At 38.5% G+C, this 27,396-nt stretch overlaps 2 protein-coding genes across 2 annotated transcripts in view; one reads left to right on the top strand and one right to left on the bottom strand.

Moving 5' to 3' along the window:
* The first annotated feature begins 3,790 nt into the window (after positions 1-3,790).
* On the top strand, positions 3,791-23,635 carry LOC129133659 (polyadenylate-binding protein-interacting protein 1-like). The gene is made up of 11 exons (XM_054653287.1): positions 3,791-4,069; positions 7,080-7,249; positions 12,154-12,342; positions 15,738-15,850; positions 17,020-17,131; positions 18,332-18,457; positions 19,756-19,862; positions 20,245-20,362; positions 20,528-20,582; positions 21,964-22,057; positions 22,937-23,635. Exons 1-11 carry the CDS (start codon positions 3,841-3,843, stop codon positions 23,025-23,027), a joined length of 1,404 nt encoding a protein of 467 aa, XP_054509262.1. The 5' UTR covers positions 3,791-3,840; the 3' UTR covers positions 23,028-23,635.
* Positions 23,636-26,932: 3,297 nt separating this feature from the next.
* Positions 26,933-27,396, bottom strand: part of LOC143696577 (transcription factor 4-like) — a 132,875-nt gene continuing 132,411 nt past the window's right edge. Inside the window, exon 9 of the mRNA XM_077193151.1 lies at positions 26,933-27,024. Within this exon, the coding sequence (XP_077049266.1) occupies positions 26,933-27,024 (92 nt within the window). The remainder of the gene's footprint in view (positions 27,025-27,396) is intronic.

Raw genomic sequence — 27,396 nt, 5'->3', positions numbered from 1 at the left:
TGCATCAAAATAGTATTTTTGCACAAACTTTGGGGCAAGCTCTGTCTCAGATTTACTAGTGAATGCAAAGAGGGTGAAAGTGCTGCTTCAAAGCCCTCTGTGCGCTTTCTGTACCAAGAGGGGGGTGACCCCAGAAATAAGTTTTTGATCTCTCTTCAGAACACAAGGCATGTCATCACCTCATTCATCTTCTTCCGGGACTCATAGCATCTAAAGACTAAGAAGCTCTCTTGCTTGCTAAAGTGTGTTCAGCAAAAAAACCTTTTCCCATCAGCAAATTTGAACACAACTACAGTCGAGTCAATTCCAATGCTGGCAGGGCAATACTCTACCCCAGTAGTAACATGCTACTATTAGAAGACTGTGCAAAACTATTTTTGTACCAAGTAATCGGAGGGAAAAATAGAATTGGGAAGAACTGCACATTGTTCTGGAAAAAGCCTCCTGCCTCAGTCTTACAGACATCATTTGCTGGTATCATTTTTAATAGTTGGGGTTTTTTAAATTTTGTATAAGAAAAAATATTACTGCACCTTTATGTTTCCTTAATAGAAGTACAGCCATTTCTTAATAGAATAGAAGTAAGCCATTTGGATATGTACAAATGGTCTTTTCAAATACATATGCTATAGCACACTGTGAAAGTAATTAGCTATAAATAGAAATCTAAAGGTTTAAAAAGATTTTGAAGAAAGTAAGTCTAAGGTGATAGAAGAAGAAGAAAACAGCAGTTTTCTTCTGGTGAAAAAAAAACAAACAGAGGACCTTGTACAGTGGAGATGTATTATTTGACTTCCTGAAAAACTGAGTAGGTTTGCTATTGCCAATGGTTTTCATTAGGAAGGGATTCCTTTGGCAAAAAACCCCTTCAAATTGACTTGACAGAAATGTTATGACACTTAACTTCACCAATCCTGAAGAAAAATTCTCATCACTTGATCTGGAAATCATGATGGTAATGGAGACAAGGATGTCTAAGCCATGCCATCAGGAACATAAAAAAGCATTAGAATGCAGGTAAGACTGAGCTCCTGAACTAGTGAGAAGACAATGCAACAAAGACATTTTCCTTTAGGAGTCTTCAGGATGGAGAGCAGATCAAATTTTTTCATGTGAAGTATTTCTGAATAGAATGAATCTTCAAAATAACATTGTTTTCCAAAACCTGTTTACAGTATCTCTTACCATGATACACAGTTCCTATGAATAGAAAAAGCAAAGCACTTTTTTCCAAACTGTTGTGCACTTAAACAATCTACAATAAAAATAGTATTTTTTCATGCTGGGAATGATGTTAATTACAAAAAAGCCTTGTAGCACACTTGGCACTGTGGTCTCTTGATTAGCATAGCTTTTTATTCATCAAACATGTTTCACATTGACTATTTTTCTCTTTTAAATAACGGCGTCTTTGTACTTATGCAGCATCCATGAAGAATTTCTTGGGTGTTATTTTGTACCTGATCCTAAATGGCAGGTTCTGCATTCTGCCATCTGTCTAGCTTTCCCATTTGATGCAGCTTCTGAGAGGTATTTTCAGAATTGAGGACTACCTGCAAGAATGATGCTAAATCCATGCATTTTACTCCTTGGTTAATGCAAAACTATTTTTCCTTTACAGTTCAATGAGAACAGGAAAATAATGATGGTGAGTTCAATCCTTAGAGTAATACAAAGAGGACGATTATCATCATTAGAAACCAAGCAAGGTGTATTTATTGCACATGCAGTACAATCACTAATGCAAATTACCCTGTAAATTCAAAATGAATCTGTATCATAGGAGTGGATTGAATGTTTCTATTGATATTTTGCTTAAAGCAGAAAATTAATTCTTTTGACAGCCAACTCATAATTGCAAGCTCACTTTCAACTACAGCTTTCAAACAGATGAAACATGTCTGTTTATAAAACGATACAGTACAGTACACAATAGCAAATCAGGTCATAGAGATTCAAAAGGAAAAAACAGATCAAAGAACAGATTCATTCACATCTACAAGCCCTCAAGAGTGTACATGTCAAATGTCCCCAGAAAACTAGGCTGGTGGCACAAATTCTCTATGTTGGCACCAGCAGAAGCAGCTGCTATCTTTATAGGATGCAATCTTGCTTACATCACCCTTCAGAGCAATCTTCTGTACAGGTAACTTGCTGCTGCATGATCTGAGATTTTTCCTAAGACACTTTGTAGCCTCCTTGGCCTAGGAAATTTAGAAAACTGATAGTCAATTCTATGTACTTTTCATTAGTTTCAGTTGCTAGCAAGATGTCATTAACATACTGCAGGACCGACCCTTTGGGGTTCTCCTTCTTCCAGACCTCTAATTATTTTGCCAGTTGGTTCCCAAAAATCCTTGGACTATTTCTAAATCCTTGCAGTACCACAGTCTAGGTAAGCTGTCTTCTAGCCAGTTTGAAGATTTTCCCACTCAAAGGCAAAAATGCCCTGACTTTGCTTATCAAGAGGTATGCAAAAGAAGGCATCCTTCAAATCTATCACTGTAAACCATTGGTGATACTGCGTAAGGGCTGTTAACAGGGTATAGGGATTGGCTACAACAGGGTGGATATCCTGGACTATTTGATTCATCATTCATAGGTCTTGCACCAACCTGTGCTTATCCATCCCAGGCTTTTTAACTGGCAAGATGGTAGTGTTATATTCTGATTCACATTCTATCAATAATCCAAATTCCCTGAAATTTTCTATTAGACTCTTGATTCCCCTTCTAGCTTCTATTTTAAAGGATATTGTTTCTGCCTTACAAGCTTTGATCCAGGTTTTAGGGTAACGCTTACAAGCTGAGCTTGTCAGGAATGGCCTGGGGTTCTGCTGGCCCAAACTGGGGTGTTACTGCATTTTCTACTGCTTCCGGTATTCCTCCAGAATTGTCTGGTTCCAGTGTTCCCTGCAACATAAAAGTCCTTGCCTCAATGATTTTAATCTCCAGTACAAATAATTGTACTTCTCCATCTTTAAATACAATCTGAGCCTCCAATTTACTTAACAGGTTGCTTCCCAAAAGAGGAACCAGACACTCTGACACATATAAAAGTTGGTATGTTAACTTTGTTGGCTTAAATTTACAATCTTGCCTACAACTTTTCCACACAAACCCCTTTGTTGTGAAAAACCATATATGCACAGTGTAGCATGATGCTTTTAAAAGCAGACACCTATAGCTACAGGTTTCCTAGCATGTGTAGCTGCAATCTTGGTCCTGTTATGGTCACAGTATGCTATTACTTCCTGTAGGAAACAATTACAAGAGAATGTTGTCTTTTTGAAAATGCCATTTCCAATCTTTTGTTATTTTTGAGGAAGGTGTGACTCAGATCCCGAGGCCTCAGAACCAGCTGCTGACACAAACAAACCACAGACTTGTTTGTTTTTGGAAGTCGAGCCCGTGTTGGGGGAGAAGAGGGGCAAGCTGACTCATCAGTTCTGAACAGATGAGGTTGGCTACACAGCCTGACATCCAGGCGAGAGCCTTTAACTCCGAGCAGCCGAGCTGATGGGGACAACTCTCACAAATACCACGCCTGACCCAAACCTGCAGGTGCCTATGGCGTCTGGCGGGCCGGAGTCTTGGCTGCCTGGCGGAGCGTGCTCCTCCCCCTCTCGGCGGCGGGTGGTGCTAGGCCTCAGTGCCACTGAGGTTGCTATGGTGACGGGTCTTGAGAGGTCGCGAGGGGGCGCTGTGAGCTGGCCTGGGTTGCGACCATCGTGGCGGTGTGTGTGGGGGTGAAACTGAAAGTGAAGTGCTCCGGCCGCGGATAAGCGAGATTGAGTCGCTGGCTCCTTCCCATGAGCGCCTGAGCCACCCCGACCCGAGTATGTCGGATAGTTTCGACCGAGCTCCAGGTGCTGGCCGGGTCTGGGGTCGAGGTGGCGCTGCTCTCAGCGGTGCGGACGCGTCGGAGAGTGATGGTGGGGCCTGTCCTGGGGGTAGTGGTTCCCACAGTACAGCCTCGGCCGAAAAGCAGCATAAAACAGGCGGCCTCTTGCTGCAGCAGGAACCGTTGCGACCTCCGAAGACAGCGCCGCTGAGCACCGGAAACGCAGGTACTGGCCGCCGTGCAGTGGCCCTTTCCCCGCCCTTCCAGAGTCCCCCGATGCCGAAGGTATCGAGGAGTGGCCCCCTGAAGTCCGCTGTGGTTCCCTTCTTTGTGCAAAGTGCCCTGCTTCTGCTTCGCTTGCTGCTCCGGCACCCCTCCGCCCCCCCCCCCCCCCCCCCCACCATTCCCGTCGCCGTCCCACTAAGAGTGGAGCCCTGGGGCTTCCTCCACACACCTCCTTTCGGCCTAGCCACAGGGACACGTACTTTCTCCCACCCCACGCACCTAGCGGCTTAGAGGCCACCGCATGGAAATGAGCTGCGTAAGGGGCCTAGCAACTGCACTTCTCCTTAGATGAGCACTCATGTTTCTGAGCTATGTATGGACCTGTGCCCGAGTAAAGGTATGATGTACTGTTGTAGCCTGCTTGCAATGTTTGCCTGGCCCTCCCTCCCTTTTTGTGCCCATACATCTGTATGTATGTGTTTTAGCCATTTGTTCATCTGGCTGCAGATGTTCTCATTCTTCCCCTTACAGAAGAATTCTCTAACTCTGGACTAAAGGTTTGACAAAAAAATAAGCCCAACCCAACAGTAACATCAAGCATTATTTGTTGGTTACCTTTTTCAGGTAGATCCAGATTATGTTTTCAGTAAATTTAGGAGCTAATTTATAAACATGGATTTGCAAAATGTGGTTTAAAAAACACCGTTTCATTGGATTAATTTTTAAAATTTTGTACAAAAATGATAGTTAAGTGTCTTTAAGGATTATGTTAAAAATAGTGATTTCTTCCATTTATTGACTTTAGAGTCTTGCCTTTACATACAGAATCTATGACAAAAACCCAAAAGCAGCAAGAATATCATAAGAAAATCTACTAGTTTCTCAGGTTAGCTCTTAGAAAACATGTTTTCATGGGGAAATAGAGGGCTCTCTTTCACCCTTTTTTAGGTCATCTTCACATGAACATTGATTGTGTTCACTTTCTGTCATGTAGAAAGGTGCCTAGAGTTTGCGTAAGTGAAAGCTTTATCCATATTAAATATATATATTTGAAGGATAGGATGATAGAATGGTTTGAGTTGGAAGGGACCTTAAAGACCGTTTAGTTCCACCCTCCTGCCATGTGCAGGGACACCTTCCACTGTCCCAGGCTGCTCCAAGCCCCATCCAGCCTGGCCTTGGGCACTGCCAGGGATCCAGGGACAGCCACAGCTGCTCTGGGCACCCTGGGCCAGGGCCTGCCCACCCTCACAGGGAAGAATTTCTTCCTAATATCCAATCTAAACCTACTCTTTCAGTTTGAAGCCATTCCTCCTTATCCTATCACTCCATGACCTTGTAAAAACTCCCCTTCTTGTCGTAGTTGAGATGGTCACAATACAAAGCAACACTCCATTTTCAGAAGGCTTCAAACTGTTTTTATTATAGCATGCATGCTTTTTATACATTCTTACAAAACTCATGAGTTTACACTTTACTCATTGGTCACAAAAGACAAAGTGCTCATTGGAATAGACAGTTGCAGGTTTCTCTTATTTATCCTTCTTTCTTTCTTGGTTTCTATGTTAATGACCTTGGTAGAAAATTCTTTCAGGGGCAAACATGGATCCTCTTATCAAGCTTCTCTCTGGCTCACAGAAGTCGCTGTAAAACCTCTTCCACACCCTCTGGCTTTTTTTGTAGGCCCCCACCAGGTACTAAAAGGCCACCATAAGGTCTCCCCAGAGCCTTTTATTCTCCAGACTGAACAATCCCAACTCTCTCAACCTGTCTCCATAGCAGAGGTCCTTCTGCCCTCTGATCATCTTCATGGCTGTCCTCTGGACTTGCTCCAGCAGGTCCACATTTTTGTTGTGTTGGAGACTTTAGAACTGGATGCAGTACTCCAGGTGTGGTCTCACAAGAGCAGCATAGGGGGCAGAATCACCTCCCTTGCCCTGCTGGTCATGGCTTTTATTTATATAGCCAAGGACAGCGTTGGCTTTCTGGGCTGTAAGTGCACATTACCTGCTCATGTTGAGCTTCTTGTCAACCAACACCCCCAAGTCTTTTCCCCCAGGACTGCTGTCAACCCATTCTCTGCCCAGACTGTACTTGTGCTTGGGATTGCCCCAACCTAGGTGCAGGACCTTGCATTTGGCCTTGTTGACCTTCATGAGGTTCCCACAAGCCCATATCTCAAGCCTTTCCAGGTCCCTCTGGATGGCATCCCTTCCCTCCAGTGTGCTGACTGCACCACACAACTCTGTGTCATCAACAAACTTACTGAAGGTGCCCTTGATCCCACTGTCCATATCACCAACAAAGATGTTAAACAGCACTGGTCCCATTACTGACCCCTGGGGAAGGTCACTTGTCACCAGTCTCCACTTAGACATTGAGCTGTTGACCACAACTCTTTGAGTGTGACCATTCAGCCAGTTCTTTATGCACTGAGTGGTCCGTCTGTCAAATCCATGTCTCTGCAGTTTAGAGACAAGGATGTCGTGTGGGACAGTGTCAAATGCTTTGCACAAGTCCAGGTAGATGATGGTAGCTGCTCTGCCCTCATCCACCACTGCTATAACTCCATCATAGAAGGCCACCAAATTTGTCAAGTAGGACATATACCTATAGAAGCTTTTCTTGTTGCCCTTGATGTCCCTGGCCAGTTTTAATTCTCTCAGGGCTTTTGCTCTCCTAACCTGATCCCTGGCTGCTTGGACAATCTGTCTCCCTCTCAGGCTACCTGTCCCTTCTACCCTCTGTAGGCTTCCTTTTTGTGTTTGAGTTTGTTCAGGAGCTCCTTGTTCATCCATGCAGGTGTCTTCTGGCAATTTTGCCTGACTTCCTCTTTATTGGGATGCATCCTTCCTGAGCTTGGAGGAAAGTATATTTATAGTATAAGTAAAAGTATATTTAAAGTCCAAAAAGTGATGTATTTGTTTTTGTGTACTCTGTGTGAATACATACTAATTTAGTGGTTTCTAAGAAAAGCCATTAACAAAAACCATTTATCAAAAACTTTTCAGAACACCTGCAACAGGCAAGAATTCCATCTGGATCACAAGAAAAAGTTTCAGTTCCTGATTTTGGACCAGAAATGGCTGAATCTCAGGTGGCTGTGGCTCCCGTGGTAACATCAAAGTTGTCTGTTAAAGCACCTGAGTTTTATCCATCAGGATATAACCAGAACTTTGCAGTGAGTGTTAGTCTTTTCTTAGTATATGCCAATTCAGTTTAACAATGTTTCTTGTGCTCTTGTGTATCAGATAACTTGAATGCTGCATTTGCTGAAGAGATTTCAAAAATTTGGATGATAACCTCCAGAGACACAGTCAGAATGTTGTGATAAGTGAATGTTATACTGTGAGAGCCTTTAGTGTTTTGCTTGAAGTTTGCTCCAGTAACTACATTCCTGTTGCAGTTCATTTGTGATCCCCGGGGGGCCGCCTAAGCTGTATGTTTGCTGGTAGCAGCAGGCAGGCAAGGAGACTCCACAGGGCTTCTGAGGGTGCTAACTAGATGAGGGTTTATTGGGGGTTCCACCCCCGGGAGCAGCATGGTTTCTGAGGGAGAAGAGGGGAAGGGGGAGAGAGGGAGAGCCTAGGGAGAAAGGGGCCAAGAGAGACTCTGGTCTCCCCCCACAGCTTAACAGGGAGATTCAAAGTGGGCGTGGAATAAGACTTGGGCCAATGGGATTACAGATACATGATACTTCAGGGAAGGATAACAGGCTTGGAATAAACCTTACAGTTTCGAGGGGTGAGACAGAGCGTACCATTTAACTAAAATGTAACACCACCCATTCCTTATTGATTACACCCAGCATCAGCATAAGCTGTCTTTTTCACAACTACCTCTGTTATAGTTATATCTGCATTGCATTTTCACTAAAAACTTAGCTGCATTTTTATTCAGATCGCATGGGCTTTTGAAGCAAGTGTGGGAGAAAACTTGAACTTTAGCTTTTCTAAGCGTAGCCTTTACCTTTCCTAAATTTACTATGCCATGGGTATGATTTGCTATGACTGCCTAACTTTATGTACCATCATGTGTCTTTTCATTCCTTCAGGGATACTGTATCACCAGAGGGCAAAAAAGTAGGTTTGGGCTCATTCCTAGCAGCATGCCTAATATGAAATATATTTGCAGCCAGGCTAAGGGTAATCTCCAATCCATATTGTACATTCAGTACATAATAAAAGTTGGTACTTCTTATTTTCTACTCTCCATGCCTTCCATATTGTTGCTACAGTAATTCTACTCTAAGGAAGATCTATGTGAATTCTTGGCATATCTTTTTGTTATGCAGGCAGATAAAATGGTACTGGTCTAAGTAGGTGGGAACTATTGCTTTTACAAATACAATTGAATTATAATAAACAATTATACTGAAACAGATATATTTTGAAAAACTTAGGAAAAAAATACTTTATTTGAATGCTAAACATGGGGGTTTGGAAATTAACGAAAATAACTCTTAAAATGGTAGCAAAACCTAGAACATTAATTTCGAAGTATGTTGTAGGGACCCTAATCTAATCAGAGTATACTAGGGATAGAATAATGATCTTTCAGACTTGTTAGTTCTTCACTATTACCAAGTTTAGGGATTTTTTTGTTTGTTAGTTTTTGTTGGTTTTGGGAGGGGTTTTTTTTTACTTTAATAGGTGAATTAATTTTGTAAACTGGATCCACCCGCAATAAAAATAAGGAATTTAGCACACTTTACTATTACACAGATTTTCACCGTGGCTTTTAAAATTTGAAACAAAGCAGTTTTGAGAAAGTTCCATTTTTCTTACAAGTAATACTTAGCTTTCATTTATCATTTTCCCTGAAATTTTTAGATCTGAAAGATCATGCTGGCTTTTTGCCATTTCTTAAACATTTATTGTTTTAGAAATAATTGATTACAAGGTTGATTCCTTGTTTGATTGTACATTACTGTAATTACTACATGTGTCCATATAACATTTGATTGTTAGATTATTTAATCTCCAATTAGTTCTGCTACTTCAAATTATCAGCTACCTGTGAAGATACTTTAAGGGCTACAGCATCCAAGGCATGCTGGATTTTTCAGAAAAATTTTACCAGGACTTTGGGGAGGAAAGATCTCTGTGGGATTCTGTCGCTGTCGAGACGGTCATAACAGACTGAGGAACACGCTGTATTTAGGAAAGTTTTCTAAATCAAAATTTTAGAAATAAAAAGTTTCCAAAAGGAGGTTAAGCAGCCTCACTAGTGGGGTTGATACTTTTAGTCAAACATTAAGGTGCCAATTAAATCACCTGTTCATGTCTTATGAGGTTTGTACTTGGAATAGTCTTTATACCAAATTTTGCATTAATTATTGTACACTTGCTGAGTAGGTAGAATCTGAAGATAAAACCCCAAAATTTAGTTGATCCAGTACGTTGTTCTATCTCCTTTGTTAAAGCTTAAAATCTGCCAGTGAGAAACATGAGGGGTTTATCTCTAGAAAAAATCTAACTAGACTAAAATCTAAGTAGGTTTTAAGTATTGAGTGCTCCTAATTTAACAACATACAATATATAATAAAGTTTGATTTTTTTTCTTCCTCTCCCATTTGTTCTGTTGCCTGGCATAATTACTAAAACCTAGACTGCCTTTGAAGTTGCATAATTAGCAGAGGTAGATGAATGTGGGGCTGAATTTACCCTCTGTGCTTAGCCTTTTAATTACAAAATGGGAAGAGGAGTATGAATACCAGGACACCAGCATACCAAATGGGATTGGAGTCCCTTGCAGAACAAGGATGTTTCCTCCAAGAGTGAATTTTTATCCAGTGAGGATGAACAGAATATCCTTCCTCTCTACTAAACAAGGCTGGAGAGTTTTCAAATTGGTTGTTTGAAGAGGTACCAGTTGTGCTGTGTGTGACTAAGCTGCAGTTGTTGCACAAATCATGTCATAGTTCTGTGGACCAAAATAGTTGTACAAAACTTTTACTGAGCTCTTTGAAATTGCCTAGTCAAATTTTATTTCCTTTAGAGAAATAGAATATTTAGCAAGTTTGATGCTTGTTAGCTTTTATTCTTTGGCTTCATAAGCTCTAAACCATTAGAATAATAGAAAAATTTTGGTTGGAAAAGACCTCTGAAGTTCCTCTAGTCCAATTCCAACTCAGAGCAAAATCAACTTGGATTGGGTTGTTGAAGGCTTTATCCTTATGAGTAATAATGGTTTGCCACCATTTCCTTAAATCCATATTTTTTTTCCTATTTTTGCTGGGCCACATTAACTTTGATATTATTCACTGGGCAAATATTCTACTTAATGAAACATTGTATGAAACCTTTCTAGTTTTTCTTCTGTTATATTGATGTGTCCCTCATTAGTTTAAGTTTTATACTCTTACAACACAGGTCTTGAAATAATTTTGGAAAATCTGAATTTTTCCCCACACATTCTTTACAGGTTGTGAAATTAATGCCAATACTTGATTTTCAGCAATGTGTATCTGTCTTTCTCCACAGTTGGTATCCAGAGTTTTTATCTTTCACAGATCCATGTTGCTTTACAGTAGAGAAGAGAATGAGGCATTTTGAAGACAGAAAGTAAAGGATATTCCCTCATTAAGGGAGGAATGGTGGGGAGAGGGAGAATGTCATTATAAACCTTATCAGTGTATTTATGTCCACTAAGTAAAGAAAAAGCAGTTTTCATTTTAGCTTAATTTTTCATTACAGTAGATATATTTAAATCTTTTTCACATGAAATAGTTGATCAGTTGAGAATTCTGATCTCTTGTGTGTTACCCTTATGTCTTGAATCACTAATTGTCAGCTCTTTAACAGTTCCCTCTTCAGGTTCCTGCTTGCCCTTCTGAGATTTCCTGAGATACTTTTCACAATCTTTTGTACAATCTTTTCACAATCTGAAATACTTTTCACAAACTTTTGTACAGTATGAAAAGGTGAATTATTGGTACTGTGTTATTACTGGTTACATCACAAAGTATGTTGCTTCCTATGCTATTCCTCTCCTATACTAGCATTGTAATTATCCAGGACAACACTGACTTTAGAGATTTACATGCATTCATTTTTGAATGGACAAAATTAATGGGTTGCCCCTGGTTGAATGCCAGGCACCCACCAAAGCCTCTCTCTCCCTCCCCTCCTCAGCTGGACAGGGGAGAGAAAATATAACAAATGTTCATGAGTTGAGGAAAGGAGCAGGAGAGATCACTCACCAAATACTGTCCATGAGCAAAACAGGCTTGAATTAGAGCTATTAATTGAATTTATGACTAACAAAATTAGAGCTGGATAATGAGAAGTAAAATAAGACCTTAAAAACACCTTCCCTCCCTTTCCCAGCTCTACCTTCTCCACCCCCATCAGCACAGGGAGACTGGAACAGGGGTTATGGTCAGTTCATGGCCCCTTGTTCCTGCCACTGCTCTGAGAGAGGAGTCAGTCTTTTCCTTGCTCCACCATGGAGTCCCTCCCACAGGAGACAGTTCTCCATGAACTTCTCCAGTGGGAGTCCATCCATAGGCAAAATCTCTCCCCAGACTGCATTATTTTCTGCCTGTATTTTATACATGGGAACATTCCACTGTATTGTATTTCTGTAATTTCGCCCCCTCCTGCGTATTTTGAAGCACTTTTGTACTCTAGGTAAGCTCAAAAGATTTCATTTCCAATTTTCAATTCTCTTTTCTTCTACAGTTCATATAGCTGCAGCAAAGTTTGTGTGTACATCAGGAAAGGGTGTTGAGCCTCAGTTTGGCAATTTTATTCTTAGCAGGTATACTTACATGTTAGTTTGTTAGTTAATCTTACAGTCAACTTGGCAAACTAATTTCTTTCGAATCTGTCTTTTGATGTTTTTTGCTGGGAGACCTTAATCTCTATGAAAACATGTTACCTAGTTCTTGACTCCTAGAGTTTTTTGATGCAGAGGTCTATATTTGCTAAAAATGTTGAAGTGAGATGTGTAATAAAGGTCACTATCAAGCATGCAGAGCATCAGAAGTTAATCAAGACTAAGGGTTCTAGTTACTTCTGGAGGTAGCAAGTGTGAGTAAGGTTTCTTTTAAATAGCTGCTACATTCTTTCACTGCTATAGGATTCTCCCTTTGAAGATGAATATGATGGCTACCTGACTTTGGTAGAATATGTACAAGACTTTCTAAATCACCTTGCCGAGCAACCAGGTTGTTTTGAAACTGAAATAGAGCACTTTGCCGAAACGGTGAACAGCTGGGTCGCTGCAGATGAAACTTTGCAAGAACTCGTTGAACTTGTATATCAACAGGTATCCTGTGTATTCTGTCTTAACATGTTATGCCTCTGTTACCCAGTGTGCAAAATATGCATGTTAGTATTATTTGTTATATCATTGTGCCTACATAGTGTTTGAATGGTTGGAATTTTTCTTTTTAGACTGAAATGTATAGGGAAAGATTTTTCTCAAGAAACTGTAATGGTATCTCAAGTGAGATATACTTGGCTGATTGTCACAGACACGTTTTCTGAAAAATCCGTTCCTTAGGATTTTCCTCCTGAGAAGCTGAGAGGCCTCAGGAACAAAATGTAAACAATGATTATCTGCTGCTGTGGAATGCAACAGGTGCATCTGGGATTGGTCTCATGTGGTTGTTTCTCATTAATGGCCAATCAAAGTCAGCTGGCTCGGACTCTGGTCAGTCACAAGATTTTATTATCATTCCTTTCTATTCCTTTCAACCCTTCTGATGAAATCCTTTCTTCTATTCTTTTAGTATAGTTTTAATGTAATATATATCATAAAATAATAAATCATCCTTCTGAAACATGGAGTCAGATTCTCATCTCTTCCCTCGTCCTGGGACCCCTGCAAACCACCACAGCTGATCAGTAAATTTCCCTAATTTACTCTGTTTCCTTTGTTGTGTATTTGGATCTCTCAGGTCACATACTAGAGTTGAAATTACAGCAGTTCATTAAAGAAGTTATATTTGAATTGCTGGATTTACTGTCAGTTGTACATTTTTATTCTATCCTACAAAAATATTCTTTGTGATAGATATTTTTTGTTCTTTTGTATTTGAAAAAAAAATCTATACCTACTTTGGGAAATGCTCTTTTTTACTGACAGGCTTTGTTCTTCATTTGGTATTCCAACTATTTCAGAACATCATCATTAGAAAAATGGAAAGCTAGTCTGCTGCTAACGTGGTCATGGAAACAAGGACAGAGACCTTGAGCTGAACTCTGTACTAATTGGAAAAAGCAGCTTAATCTGTGTTGTTTAGCAAATTAGCTGCTTCTACCGTCTTCTGCAGAAAATGAAGTCACACTTCTGCTTGCTATTTCTTACATTAGGTATCTCCCATTCTCCTGAGTTGCTTTCAAATTCTACCTTGAAGAATGTGAACTTTATGCACCTTTTAAGTGCAGATACTTGCAGATTTTTTTACTGTGAAATAATCTGGGGTATGTAGAACCTACGTGATTGTCACACATTGTGTAGAGTCTTAAGAACTGTAGAGTCTTAAGTTTCTTACTATAACAGAATTGATACACATTTAAGTAAGAACAGTTTAGTTATACATCAAGATTACTTGGGCTGTGTTTAGCAGCATCATTTTTTCATCCTTTATTTGGACACATGAAGAAAAGTTAATAAAAGATTAAAATATTCCAAATAACTTTATTTGAAGAAACTTCATAATGTTTCATAAATTGACTCTTGTTTAAGATAAGTATTTTAATGTTGCCTCTTTTTCTCTCGCCCTATTTAAAACAAGTCTGATGTTAGGGTTAGATGTGCCTTCCTTAACTGAGAAGCATTGAGTGTTATCAGTCTGAAAGATAACAGCTTTTCTGAAAAATAAAACTTAGTTCAGTGCAAAATGCTGTCCCAGTATCCAAAAGCACATTATTTCAACTTCATTGGATGTCAGGATATGACAACATTTGAGTGTGAGTCAACTCTGCTTATTCTTCTGTCTTGAGCCTCTGCTCAAGTATTTGTTTTTACTTGTCCTGGTTTATCTCAAAACTTCATTGAAATATGCTGAAGTGTGTTTAGAAGCATCTGCATCAGTGATGTTTGAGCAGATCTACAGATGGTTTTTGAAGGAAAAAAGGCTAAAATAAAAGAAACCCAAATCCTGAACAATCTTCCCTTCATCTGGGTATCAGGTATCTTAGCCTGTCTTAATTAGACTTATTTATATTAATTATATACTTCCCCCTGTTCTTCCTAAAATCCATTTATGTCTTGACAGAGTGAGCTTATTTTCCAAAAGTTGAAACACTGACTTCATAGCTTAAGAAGTCTTGACTATTGTGTAGTTACAGCAAGTAAAATTTCTCAAAATTTTTTCTGTTGCTGTTACAGCAAGTAAAATTTTTTGAGATACATATTGGTAAGGCTAACCTTCATGCTTAGATTTTTTACTTTTTTGGAGTTGGAGATAAAGTGGGATTACAACAATAATTCAGGGAAGACGTTGTAACTATAATGAGTGGTTAGTAAGATATGAGATTGATTTAAGAAATAAATTTAAGTGCCATATTTTGCCTTATAAAAAGGGGGCCACCTCTTCAAGTCCAAGCAACTGATTGAACTAAAGCACCAAAAAAGCTCATTAGCTATTTCACATGTCCCTTACTGGAAACTAAAGTTGATTTGACTTTCTTAATTACTTACATTTCTTGTATCTTTCAAAGATATCTCAGTTCTTTCCAGCAGTGTAATGCACATAGTACAGTTCTGGGGTTTTTTTGTCAGAGCTGATCAAATTATTTAAACCAAAGCCTCTTTTCACTATCTCTGAGAAATAACATCAAATTCAAGTCTTGTTAGAAGAGAGCTCAAAACAAATGAGCAGAAATAAATTGCCAAAAGAAGGGAATGTTCTACTTTAAGTTCTAAGAGAGGTTGAATGTAAACACGAAATGGATTCCAAATTACTTTTACCACCTCTTGAAATTTTCAAGTATCAGTTTCAAAGCAAAATATTTTTTAGACAGTGTATTACTTATGTTGTGGAATTTTGTTGCCACCACCTGTTTTTAGATTATAAAAGTATAAATATTCAAACTAACAGGACTTGTTTTAGAAAAAAGGACTTATCAAGAACTATTAACTGTAATGATGCAGTTTTCATATCTGAATCAGAAGTTTGCTACTCTGCAGTTTGCTGGAGCATGTACAGGAGAAAGTATCTTTACTTACCATGTTCTTGTACTCTTTCCCTGAGCATTCCTTATTGCCAAAAATAAAAATCTGGGATAAATAGCTCTTAGACTGAATGAAGGTAATATATTTATTTTAACACACTGTTTGGTCCTTAAAAAAAGTCTTAATGCCTACTCTTGGTTTGTTTGGTTTTTTTATTAACAGTTTGAAAGTGACTTTCAGATACTCTTTGGTGTAGGTCACAATGGAGAAGTAGAATTGAGAACAAATGGCACAATGCTGGTTATTTTCTTAAAGCCACAAAATCAATATCATGAACTTCAAAGTGCTGAAATGCATCTAGCAAAGTGTTTATGAGAGAAAAATTACCATGAGAAATAGTAACTATTAATCTTCTGTTCTGCAATTGTCTCATCAACTGTTGTTAAAGACAGATTTTCAAAAATCTCTTAAAGGTATTTCCTGATAACCTAATCATGACTGCTATGAATAATTTCTTTTTTCTACTTTTATTTTGGAAGGCCACATCTGTCCCAAATTTTTCCTACATGGGAGCACGGTTGTGTAACTATCTATCTCATCATCTAACCCTTAGTACACAAAGTGGGAGCTTTCGGCAGTTGTTACTTCAAAGGTCAGTATCAGTGTGTGTCATTTTCAATTTGTCACTTTCTCAGGTTGTCTTCCTTTTCTGTATGTAACTGTTAACATATTTAAACCAGAAATTTAGATGGAGGATTATTAAAGCATAGCTACCTAACACATATCTTTTTAATATGAAAATAGGATTCCAAGTTCTGGAGGCTCCTTTCAGTTGAGAATAATTGTACTGCTACCAAGTTATAGGGTAAATTCAAAAAGTAGTCAACTTTAAATTTATACTAAATATGTACTGGTTTTGTCCTTTGACTTTTGCCAGGGCTTATTTCTTTGTATTTTTTCTTTAATGACTTTTCTGGCTGGAGTTGCTGTGAAAAGTTTGTTGGTATGCTCACCAACTTTACACCTATGATGCATGAAATCACAAAGGATTAATTTCTTCCATTTTCAGTTACTACAGGATTTGGGGGATTAAGGTTTAATAATGCTTAGACCTAGTTGACAAAAATGCAACATTTTTAAAATGGACGTGTTTCCTTTTAAATCTCATTTGAAGGAATAGTAGACTTTAATACTTCAGAATTCTTTAGAAGTTAGTCTTTTTCTTTAAGGACTTTTGTCTTCCTAAGCTTCAGACTTGATTCTTACTTTAAAAGTTTCACTTAGTCCACCTATGTTTAGGAGCAAATGCATGATAAACTTTAAAAAAATTACCTCACTGTGATGTTCTCTTAATCCTCACTGTTTGCATTTATATCTAAATTTTACTTCTGTCACTTAAAATGGTAGGATAAAGAATTTATCAAATAAATGTCAAGGCATCTAAGACAATGTGGGCCGCACCCTGAAAGGGGAAAAACGTCTTTCAGAGTTTTATTTCTGTTGATGTTTGTCTGCCCATGTTCAACTTTCTGGACCCATATTCTAATATATAAACTGTGTAACTGGCTTTCAATTTTTACATTTTTGCAATTTCCTCTATTTCATTTTGCTTTCTCAGATACCTCAGTGCTCACCTAGAAGAACAAAAATCTGCATTCTTTGTGAAGACCTCTCACTTCCTTCACAAATCCAACTTCCTAGTATTCAGCATTTAATAGTTCTAATGCAGTGAATAAGTTCTTAGCACTCTATTAAATAAGTTACATGTTGCATCTTTTGGGTTGTCTATAGATTATATGATTTTTGCTTTCATGTTTTCAGGTGCCAAACAGAATATGAAAACAGAGATGAAGCTGCCAGAGGAGATGAGACTGCTCAAAAACAATTTCATGCCTTTGTGTTGTTCTTAGCTGAACTTTACCTTAACCTAGAGGTAAGAAGAAAGTTGTGTGTCATTCATATTCATGAATTTTTGGTGTGTTTAAGTAAACACTAAAATGGAATATCATTTAAGGTGTGATTTTTTTTGAGTTTTTTTAGTTAAAGGGAAAGGGGAAGAAAGTAAAATAACTTAAGAACAGTTTAACTATAATGTGTGTCCAAGAAACAGAGAAACAAAAAAGGACAAGATCATCAGAAGAGAAATAAATACAAATTAAAAAAACGGTGTAAGAATGCATTAAAAGAACCAGCCATAAACTACCTTTGGAATGAACCTTTTGGTTTTGTTTTTTTTTTTTTTTTTTGTCGTCTGGTAAACCCAGCAGATTACTACACTTAAACAACATAGCAAAATGTTACAACCTGGCAGAAGCAGAGGTATCAATAACCCATGTAATTCAATATTCAGCCACTAATAGGAGCTATTATCAAATGCTTGAGGAGGGCATGGCAATCTTCAAAATAAACAATAAGAATGCAGACCTTGAAAGATATTCCTTCTGAGCCCTTGGCTTATGCATGAAATGTGAAATTTTGTATTTAGATCATTTTTTTTGTTTCTGATATGTCAAAAAAAATGTATGTATGCATAAAAGTTCTTTGACTCTTATACCCTTGAGTTCAGTAAGTTCACTGACTGCTGTAGTGTCCTTAAAATCTATTTTTCACTGAATTAATTCAAAGGTTTGATTTAAGCAGACACTACCAAAATGTTCTGCTGGCATGAGGAAAGAAAACTCTGACACTTCCATTTTTATTCAGAGAAGTAAAAAGGAAGCTTTCCAAAGGATTTGGGAAGGGGAAGTTGCCCAGCTTGGAGTACAATTTATTTTTAAAGCATTTTTTTAAAATTTTTAAATATCTTAAGAATGCCTTCTAGAAGTAAGGTACTCTACAGCTGCAGAGAATGCACGAGGTAGGATGGGAAAAGAGCATGGGAATCTGAGAATTTGGGATGATGTGGATCACTTGCCAGGCACTTTCAGCTTTTCTTAGCAATTGATTAGCAAAGAAAAACAATGCTAGGCAGGCATTGTTATGTAATATGTCAGAATTGCAGATACTACTCTATATTCTAGAAATAGTTATGGTATTTGACATTCAGCATCCAAGAGAGAAAATATGACTAAATGAATTTCTAAAACTAAAGTCTTTTCAATGTAGTTTTGGTTTTTGAAAATATATTTTGCAGATTAAGGGAACAAAGGGACAGGTCACAAGAGCAGAAATTCTTCAAGAAGGCCTTCGGGAATTACTAAATGTGCTCTTCTCTAACCCTGTGGATAATAATTTGATGTGTGCAGTGAAACTGCTGAAGGTGAGACAGTAGTTTTAAAAGAAGAAAAAAAAAGTTGGTTTTTCATTTTTTTTTAATATATCATCATAGTCCTGAATGAAGAGGGACACTCCAAGTATCTACAAATGTTGAAGTGTATCTGTAGCTAGACTGGGCTACCTCATTAAACATTGGATTCAAGCAATAGATGTCTCCTGTTGTCCTTTCCATTTAATACAGTGGTTTTTCACCTATTTGCTTTGCAGTATACTTCTTTTTAATTAAACCCTCATAGAGTTGTTATCGAATTACCTAGGATCAATGCAGTAGAAAACTGGGAATGTGAAACAAGTGCTCATTTTTATCTTTGTATTTTATTCCTTTGTATCATCAGACACCTTTCCAAGCATTTTTAGATCATGTCATATTTATGCTGAGTAGATTAGGAACTGCTGTTCAGTTGGACCATCGTGGCAAAATGAATTTTTTTGTAGTTTAATTCTTATCTCCTGCTGTACAATTATTGGACAATGAATTAAGGACAGAAAAAGTTTTCATCCCTAGCAGTTCTAGACTGTCTGCTGCTAACACTCCCTCAGCAACAGCTTCAGTCTCACAGATTTGATGTATTAAAACTCACGTTGGCTTGCTCAGATGATTTTTGGCTCCTCTTTCCACATCCCCAGGTGAAAATCTGTGGCATATCTGATTCTAGGTATGTTGACTGAAGTCTTTCTAAAGCTTACTAGCTTTTTTTTATTATCGGGTAAGCCTGTGGTATCATCTGCAAAAAAATGGTCTCTTTTTGCAATTAAAGCAATTAAGAGCTGCCAAATGCTGTTAGTCCTTTCAGCAGGATTCAGAATGTTGTAAAATTTTTGTGTTGATGTGCCAATGCAATCTCCATGTCTCACTGATACACAAGCTCAGGAAGATGAGGAAATGTAACACTTTTTTACAAGAAATCACTGCAATATTCAAAAATGCATTTTGTTATCATGTGACTGTTTGGCGGTGTAATGAAATCACTGAAGAGTTGTTTCAAAATCCCATTTTGAGACTGAAATGAGGGAAGTGGCTGTGAAATTCTAGGCAAGATTGGACATAGAGTTACCATACTGTCTAAAAGAAACTATTTATATGTGGTCATTAATCTGTTCAACAAAAAGATGTTGAAGATTGGAACCTTCAGTAGGTACTCACATCATGCATCTAAATGCTATGGATTGTTAAAGAAACTCTTCTGTTGACAGTTTATTAAACTTTTCTAAATCACTTGAAAAGAGAAAAAAATACTAAGCAAAAAAAATCCTCAACAAAACCTAATACCTTGTCTTTAGTTGACAGGCTCAGTTTTAGAAGATGCCTGGAAAGAAAAAGGAAAGAATGATATGGAGGAAATGATTCAGAGAATTGAAAATGTTGTGTTGGATGCAAACTGTAGCAGGTGAGAAGAGAAATTTGTTTGCAGTATTTTGCTTTGATATGAAACAAAACATCTTCAAAATCTTCAAGAATAATGGCCATGTCCAAAAGATTTCCTTCAAAACTTTCATTTACAAGAAGTCAAGTGATATGTTGGTCACTTTCATGTAGCAATTGTGGGGGAAGTGGTTCTTTCCATTTTGGTTTTGTTCTGTTTTTTATCTTTTACTAGAGATTCATGTTCCACTTCACAGATGGTTGTCTGTTTGTTTTCTGTTTGTTTTCTGTTTGTTTTCTGTTTGTCTGGTTTAAGTCCTTCCCCTCCCCCATTTGCCAACCATTAGCCCAATGATTGTTTTGCACAAATCATTTGAACTTTTGTGCTGCTTTTGTTTTTTTCTCAGAGATGTGAAACATATGCTTCTGAAAGTAGTGGAATTACGATCAAGTAACTGGGGTAGAGTTCATGACACTTCTCCACATACAAAAGCTACTCCTGAAAATGACCCGAACTATTTTATGGTAAGAATGTACTGGTATTTCAGTTCCTTAGTTTCATAGGAATTTGATTCATAGGCTAAATTTTATTAATTTGATCATAAATATGAATAATTTGATTCATATTGCTAAAAGCTACAAACATCTGTCTCTGAACTCATCTAACTTATTGTATAACTTTCTTCCTAGAATGAACCAACATTTTACACTTCTGATGGTGTTCCTTTCACTGCAGCAGACCCGGGTATGTCCCCTGTTTTTCTCAATCTTTCAAAAGTTGCAATTATGTCCTGTTGAAGTACATAAAAAAGTTGTTCTTCAAATATTATAAACTCATGCAACTTCACAGACAAAAATTTGAGCTGAACTCCTGGCTTTGTGTAAATGTTTGAAATGAGCAGAGAACGTGCAGTTGAGTTCATATAGTTCAGAAGAATTTGTGCCAGAGTCCTCAGCACTTGGTTTCCACAGTGTGGCGCTTCCCTGTTGTGAAAAACACCAATCACTTGTTTTTTTAAAACTTTAAAAGTTTAATAGTAATACAATTAGAGTAATAATAATTTGGACAAACTGAATTAGGACAATATGAGACAATAAAGACAAAGAGTTACGGACGTCCAGGTACCTTTTTCTGGGCAGCACGCCCGAAAAAGGACACCTGTTAACAAAGGATTAACCCTTAAAAGCAATAGCCTGTTGCGTATTCATACACTTCATACATGATGCATAAATTCCATTCAAATACAGGATTCTGTCTGGTCATCAGTCAACTTCTTCCTCCGAATCCTAACAGCGCCTTCGAGGCTGGAAGAAGTTCATTTCTTCTGATAAGAGGGCCATAAATTCTTCTTCTCTGAAAGACTTAGGTGTCCTGTGGCTGCTATCTCGCTGCGAGTCCTTTCTTTTTAAAAAAGTATCCTACATAGCATCGTTTCTATTTTAACAATTTTTATAACCTATATTTTATGTTTTTATATATTATATTTTATATAATATTATATATTATAATTTATAACCTATATTTAACACAGTACTTAAGAGAATGAATACAGCATTACTTTCTAACACAACACATATAATATTCATTTGAATATTTGAAAAAAGCCAATCATAAAATACATGCATTTTTCATACTGTTCTGGGGAGGCTGGAATGTGATCCTAAGACTTGTCCCATGGGACATCTGATAAAACCCCTGGCCTGGGGGAGGGTGTGAAGATAAAATGGACTCTCATGCTAAACAATGAAGAGATTTGTTGTCCTGCTTTGAAAAGGAAGTGAGTTTTTTGAGATGCTGTTGTCAAACCAATAGGTGCTCAGATTTGAATATTGGCATCTGGTGTACATATAGTTGTAGGTTAATAAGGTTTTCTTTATTTTCAAAGCTGGAGCCTGCTTTGCTCTATTCCTGGTCACATCTCACAGCAGACACCAGGGAGAATGTATTTTCACTTGTCTTGTCTGTTTTCCCTGGCTGTGGCCTCCCTGGAGCAACATGCTGCCACACCACAGCTCTTTTGTTTGTCTATTGTTAGTAGCAAAACTTTCTTTGTTTTCAAACTGTAGACATGTACATTGATTTAGAGGACTAATATATTACTGGATCTCATTTTTTCCTATCTCAGATTACCAAGAAAAATACCAAGAACTGCTTGAAAGAGAGGATTTCTTTCCAGATGATGAAGAAAACAGCATGGCTTTATCAGGAGCTGAAGATCAGTATGTTTCCATTTTGAGTGATAGCTGTTGTGGGGTGGGTTTTGGGGTTTTTTTACACTAGATCTTTTTACAGCAAATTTAGGAAATCCAATCTTGTCAAAAATGAAATTAATCATTTTTATTTAGTTCTACAATGGAAATTATGTGTCTGTTCAGGTGGAAGTTGGTTTGTAATCACAGAAGTTTGAAACATTTTATATTTATCCAATTAAACTTTATATATTTTTGCCCATGTGCATTTTAGAAAAAAAAATTGCAAGCAAAATGATGCATCATACCTTCAGGTGTTGGTAGTGAGACAACCTGAATTCATTCTAGCTAGAGATAATTACAAAATTTTCAGTATTTTTCAAAGGGAGAAGGTTGGTAAGGTTTTCTCTTTGGGATTTTGAGTATTCCCTCAATTCATGGCCAAAGGGGAAGCAGTAGATGGAAATATAGTCTCACCTTCTGACACCAGTTTCTAAGAATTTGATAGGAAATCTGTGAAAGAAAGTCTAAAAGAAATTGCTCTGAGTTCTGTACTGGTTGAAGGAGGACTTTCAGATCATGATTTGATACTCAAAAGCATTTTCAGTGTTGTGTTTGTGTGATAAGAGCACTGGTCTGGATCATTGTTTTTGTTAGTAAATTTTTTTTACTGCATTTTTCTATCATCTTGGAAATATTTCTGTCTTTGAACCTGTGGACAGCCTGAGATGATCTAAAATGGTGACAAACACTGTAGGAATTTGTACATATCTATGCTGCTTTGGGATTTGTTTGTTTTCCCCATAAGCTTGATGTTTATGTAAAATATTTCAGCTATTTACTGTTTCTGAAAATCTGGCCATAAAGTTAACAGTTTTGGTGGGGGGGGTTGTTTTTGTTTTTTTTTAGGTATTTTCATGATCTTGATAACAAGATGGATCCAGAAATTGAAGAAGCATATGAACAATTCTGTCTAGAATCAGAAAAGAGAAACCAGTGAGATGTTCCACAATAACATTTGTTTATTAAACCACTTTGAGTACAGGGAGGCAAAAAACATTTGTACCAAAAGAAGGAAGTTCACTTTCTCCAAGTACTCAAGCTACTCAATTTCTATTTTGTTAAACAGAATCTTCCTAAAGTTGTAAACTTATGCTCTGTAACTTAGTGTTGTGTATATATCACAATTTATTTTATGGACAGGTATATGAACAATGTTTGGCTGCAATAAAATTGATTTGAAAAGTATCATAAGGGAAATTAAAATTTCATGGGGAGCTGTCCCATAGGATTACCTTTGCGGGGGGGAAAAAGAGGAAAAATAAATCCATTTCAATTTAATTGCTTGTTTGGTTTAGTATACACTAGGACATATCATTTTTACCATATACAAGATCTGGTATTTCATTTTTTTTCTGACTAAAGAGCACATGATCAATGACTTTTTTGGGTTTTTTCTGTAGATCACAATCATGAAATCATGATAAGTGGTTTGTGAAGGGTTATTTTTGTGGGGAGTTTTGCTTTTCTTTTTCCTTTTCCTTCTATGTGAAGTCTGGACTCTTTCCTAGAATAAACATGGTACATGTTGATATGTGAAAAACCAAACAGTGTTTTGGAAATCACATTCTTTCAAGATCTTTGGTCCAGGTAAGCTTCTTTTCAACTTTTCCAAGCAAAAACTATCCTGGAATTTGCCGTGTTCTTCAAGACTACATGAATATATTTCTGGTTTAACCCATGCTTCTCCAGGAGGATGTGCAGTGCTTGGTATATTTTTTGAAAATATTTAACATGTCAAATCTCTCAGCAATCCTTGTCTCTTTCTCCATTCTTCTAAATCTTTTATATAATTTCATTTTGTAGTTTGAGGCAACTCATATTTCATCAATGTTGACATTCTGAAGTCAACTGCTAGCTTTGTGAACCCATCTAGTCATGTTAGTCTTCCTAGGATATACCCTTGGAGTTGGTGCCAAATTCAGTTGTATTTCTTCTTATTTAGACTGAGTAGAACCCCTTATCAAAAAGCAAATGGGAAATATTTCCCAAAAGGCAATTGGAAAGAACATGTGTTATAAATATGCATGGAAATAATTTTTTTACTTATTTGGTGAAATGACTTGTGTATCTGCTACTACAGTGAGTACTGGGTGTTTAACATACTCTTTTAAGTTGAAGTTTTAGAAAAAAAAATTAGCCGGCTTTGTTTCCTTTGCTATAGCTTTCTCTATCTTGTGGTTTTGCTTTAAAAAGCATTTTTTTGTCCTGGTTACAGAGAGGAAGTGGAGTTTATAACCATGTGGGCATCACCTACATCATCATTGCTGGGGAGTGTAGCTTTGGGGAGAAGAAAAGTTGAGCAAAGCCCTGGAAATGGCATCGTTTGCCTCCCTCTTCATTGGAGGGGGTTGCTGTGACCGTGTTCACAGGGGTCCCAGGACAAGGGAAGAGATGAGGATCTGACTCCATGTTTCAGAAGGCTGATGGATTATTTTATGATATATATTATATTAAAAGAAAATTATATGTTAAAAGAAAATTATATATTAAAACTACACTAAAAGAAGAAAGGATTTCATCAGACGGCTTGAAAGGAATAGGAAGGAATGATAATAAAATCTTGTGACTGACCAGAGAGAATTAGAAATTAATTAGAAAAAACAGCATGAGCCCAATCACAGGTGCACCTGTTGCATTCCACAGCAGCAGGTAACCATCGGTTACATTTTGTTCCTGAGGCCTCTCAGCTTCTCAGGAGGAAAAAAATGCTAAGGAAAGGATTTTTCAGAAAATGTGTCTGCAACAATGAACACCTGCTGATGTAAAGCACCTTTTATTTATTTTTTAACATGCTGTTGTTATTAATATTGCTGCTGTCCATGGTTGTGGTACTTAATCCTGTATATCCTCCTGTATATGCATGATGTGTCTACAGCAGTGCTCTTTTTCAGAGCAGGGAGAGAGATCAGGTTTGTTTTGTTGTTGTACTGTGTGATACAAGTTTATCACACAGTAATAAACTTGCATTTATTACTGTGATAATAGTAAGAAATACACATTTATTGCTATTGTAATGAATGTGTATTCATTACTAATTAATAATAGTAATTATTAAATAATTACTATTACTAAATAGCAATTATTAAATAATTACTATGACTAAATAGCAATTATTTCATAATCACTATTATTAAGTATAATAATTAATTAATATTATAAATACTTATTATAATTAAAATAATGATGTTTAATATTATAATTATGTATTGTAATTATAATATAATAATTATACTATAACATAATTATATTTTATTATATATTATATACTATAATTGTATTGTTATATAATTATAGAATATAATAATATAGTTATAATATATATAATTGTATATTATAATTACATAATTATAAAATATATAGTATATATTTTGTTCCTGAGGCCTCTCAGCTTCTCAGGAGGAAAAATCCTAAGGAAAGGATTTTTCATAAAAGATGTCTGTGACAGAGGCCCTCTCTCTCCACCAGGTCTTCCAGTGCATCCTGCTCTGGCATGGGCAGCTCCCCCACGGGCAGATCTCTGCATCCCTCAGGAGGACACAACCTGCTTCACCATGGGCTTCACCATGGCCTGCAGAGAGATCTCAGTTTTGGCACCTGGAGCACCTCCTCCAACCCCTCTTCAACTGCTCTTGGTGTCTCCAAGTTGTTTTTCCTCACATGTTCTCACCTCCCTCTCTTCTCTAACTAGGAGGGTCCCCAAAATGGCACAAAGAGGAGAAGGGGGTCAGGACCCTCAGGGGGTGAAGATGAGGGAACAGAAAAGGAGGTGAAGATGAAGGTCCCACCTCAGGTGTGAGGGGACAGGAGGGTCCCCAAAATGGGGCAAAAGTCCCCATGTCAGGAGGAAGAGGAAGAGGAGGGTCCCTCACTGGGAGGGGACACAGGAAGTGGTGAGGGGGTCCCCAAAATGGCGGCAAGGGTTGAAGGGGGTCCCAGCCCTCAGGGGATGAAGATGAGGGGACAGAGGAAGAGGAGCTGAAGATGAAGATCCCACCCTGGGCTGTGAGGGGACAGGAGGGTCCCCAAAATGGCGGCAAGAGGAGAAGCGGTCAGGACCCTCGTGAGGTGAAGATGAAGGTCCCATCACGGCTGCGAGGGGACAGAAGAGTCCCCAAAGTTTGTGAGGCAGGAGGAAGAGGAAGAGGAGGGGAGGGGACACAGGAAGTGGTGAGGGGGTCCCCAAAATGGCGGGAAGGGTTGAATCCGTTCCTCTTTCCCCCTCAGCGCCGCCATTGCCGGCCCCTCACACTCACCCTGGCGCCCCACGATCTCGGCCACATGCTCGGAGCTGGGCACGGCCACGCACTCGGTGGTGTTGACGCTTCTCCTCCTCAGCAGCGCCGCCTGTTCTCCTCCCACAGCTCCGCCATCACCGTAGGCCTGCGCCAGCATGGCCGCCATCATCCCCCGGCCTCCCGTAACATCCAAAGCGCGCGGCAACAACAACGAGGCGGCTTCGTCGTCTTCATCCTCCCTCAGCTCCGCCTCGCCGCCATCATCATCATCATCTTCCTCTTCCTCCTCTTCCTCCGCGGCTGATTGGGAGAAGCCGAGGCCTTGCAGGCGCTGCTGGAGGAGGAGCAGCGCCGGCTCGGCCGTTTCGTTGGCATCGGCGGCTCCGCTGGGCATGGCGGCCACGGCTACGAGAGCGGAGCCGCCATGGCCGGGGCTGAGCGGCGGGGCCGGGGCTCAGCGCGGCGCGGCCATGGCGGCGGAAGCGGAGAGGGGGAAGGAGAAACGCGATTGGTTAAAGAGGGGAGGGGGGTGGGGTTTAGAAATGATTGACAGGGCACGCCCCGCTGTTTGAGAGGTTTCATTGGTTGATTATGGAGGGGCGGGCTGTCAATCATTCGTGAGCCGCGCCCCGCGCATGGTTGGTTCTGATTGGCTGCGCCAAGAAAAGGGCGGTGCATCGGAATGATTGACAGGTGAGCCTGAGGGAGAAGGTATTTTTGGGGTTTTAAGCGTAATTTTTAGGGCAAAAATGCTCCGAAAAATGGCCCCAAAAAGAACCTAAAAAACCCCATTAAAAAAGCCCAAAAAGGGCCAAAAAATGCCCAAAAAATTCATTAAAAAATGCCCCCAAAATGTCAAAAACGCTTGAAAAAATGCCTCAAAAAAAGTCCAAAAAAGCACAAAAAAGGGCAGAAAATGTCCCAAAAATGACCCCAAAAAGAACAAAAAAAAGCCCTAGAAAAAGCCCAAAAAAGGTCCAAAAAAGGGCTCAAAAATGCCCTAAAAATGTCCCAAAAATGTCCCAAAAATGACCCAAAAAGAACAAAAAAACCCCTAAAAAAAGCCCAAAA

This window comes from Agelaius phoeniceus, chromosome W (assembly GCF_051311805.1).
Source record: "Agelaius phoeniceus isolate bAgePho1 chromosome W, bAgePho1.hap1, whole genome shotgun sequence".
Lineage (NCBI taxonomy): Eukaryota > Metazoa > Chordata > Aves > Passeriformes > Icteridae > Agelaius > Agelaius phoeniceus.
This window is presented reverse-complemented; position numbering and strand designations above follow the sequence as displayed.

Coding starts and splice junctions, on each gene's coding strand:
- LOC129133659 (XM_054653287.1), top strand. CDS start 3,841: ATGTCGGATAGTTTCGACCGAGCTCCAGGTGCTGGCCGGGTCTGGGGT. Junction 4,070..7,079: donor GCTGAGCACCGGAAACGCAG/GTACTGGCCGCC, acceptor AAAACTTTTCAG/AACACCTGCAACAGGCAAGA. Junction 22,058..22,936: donor TTATCAGGAGCTGAAGATCA/GTATGTTTCCAT, acceptor GTTTTTTTTTAG/GTATTTTCATGATCTTGATA.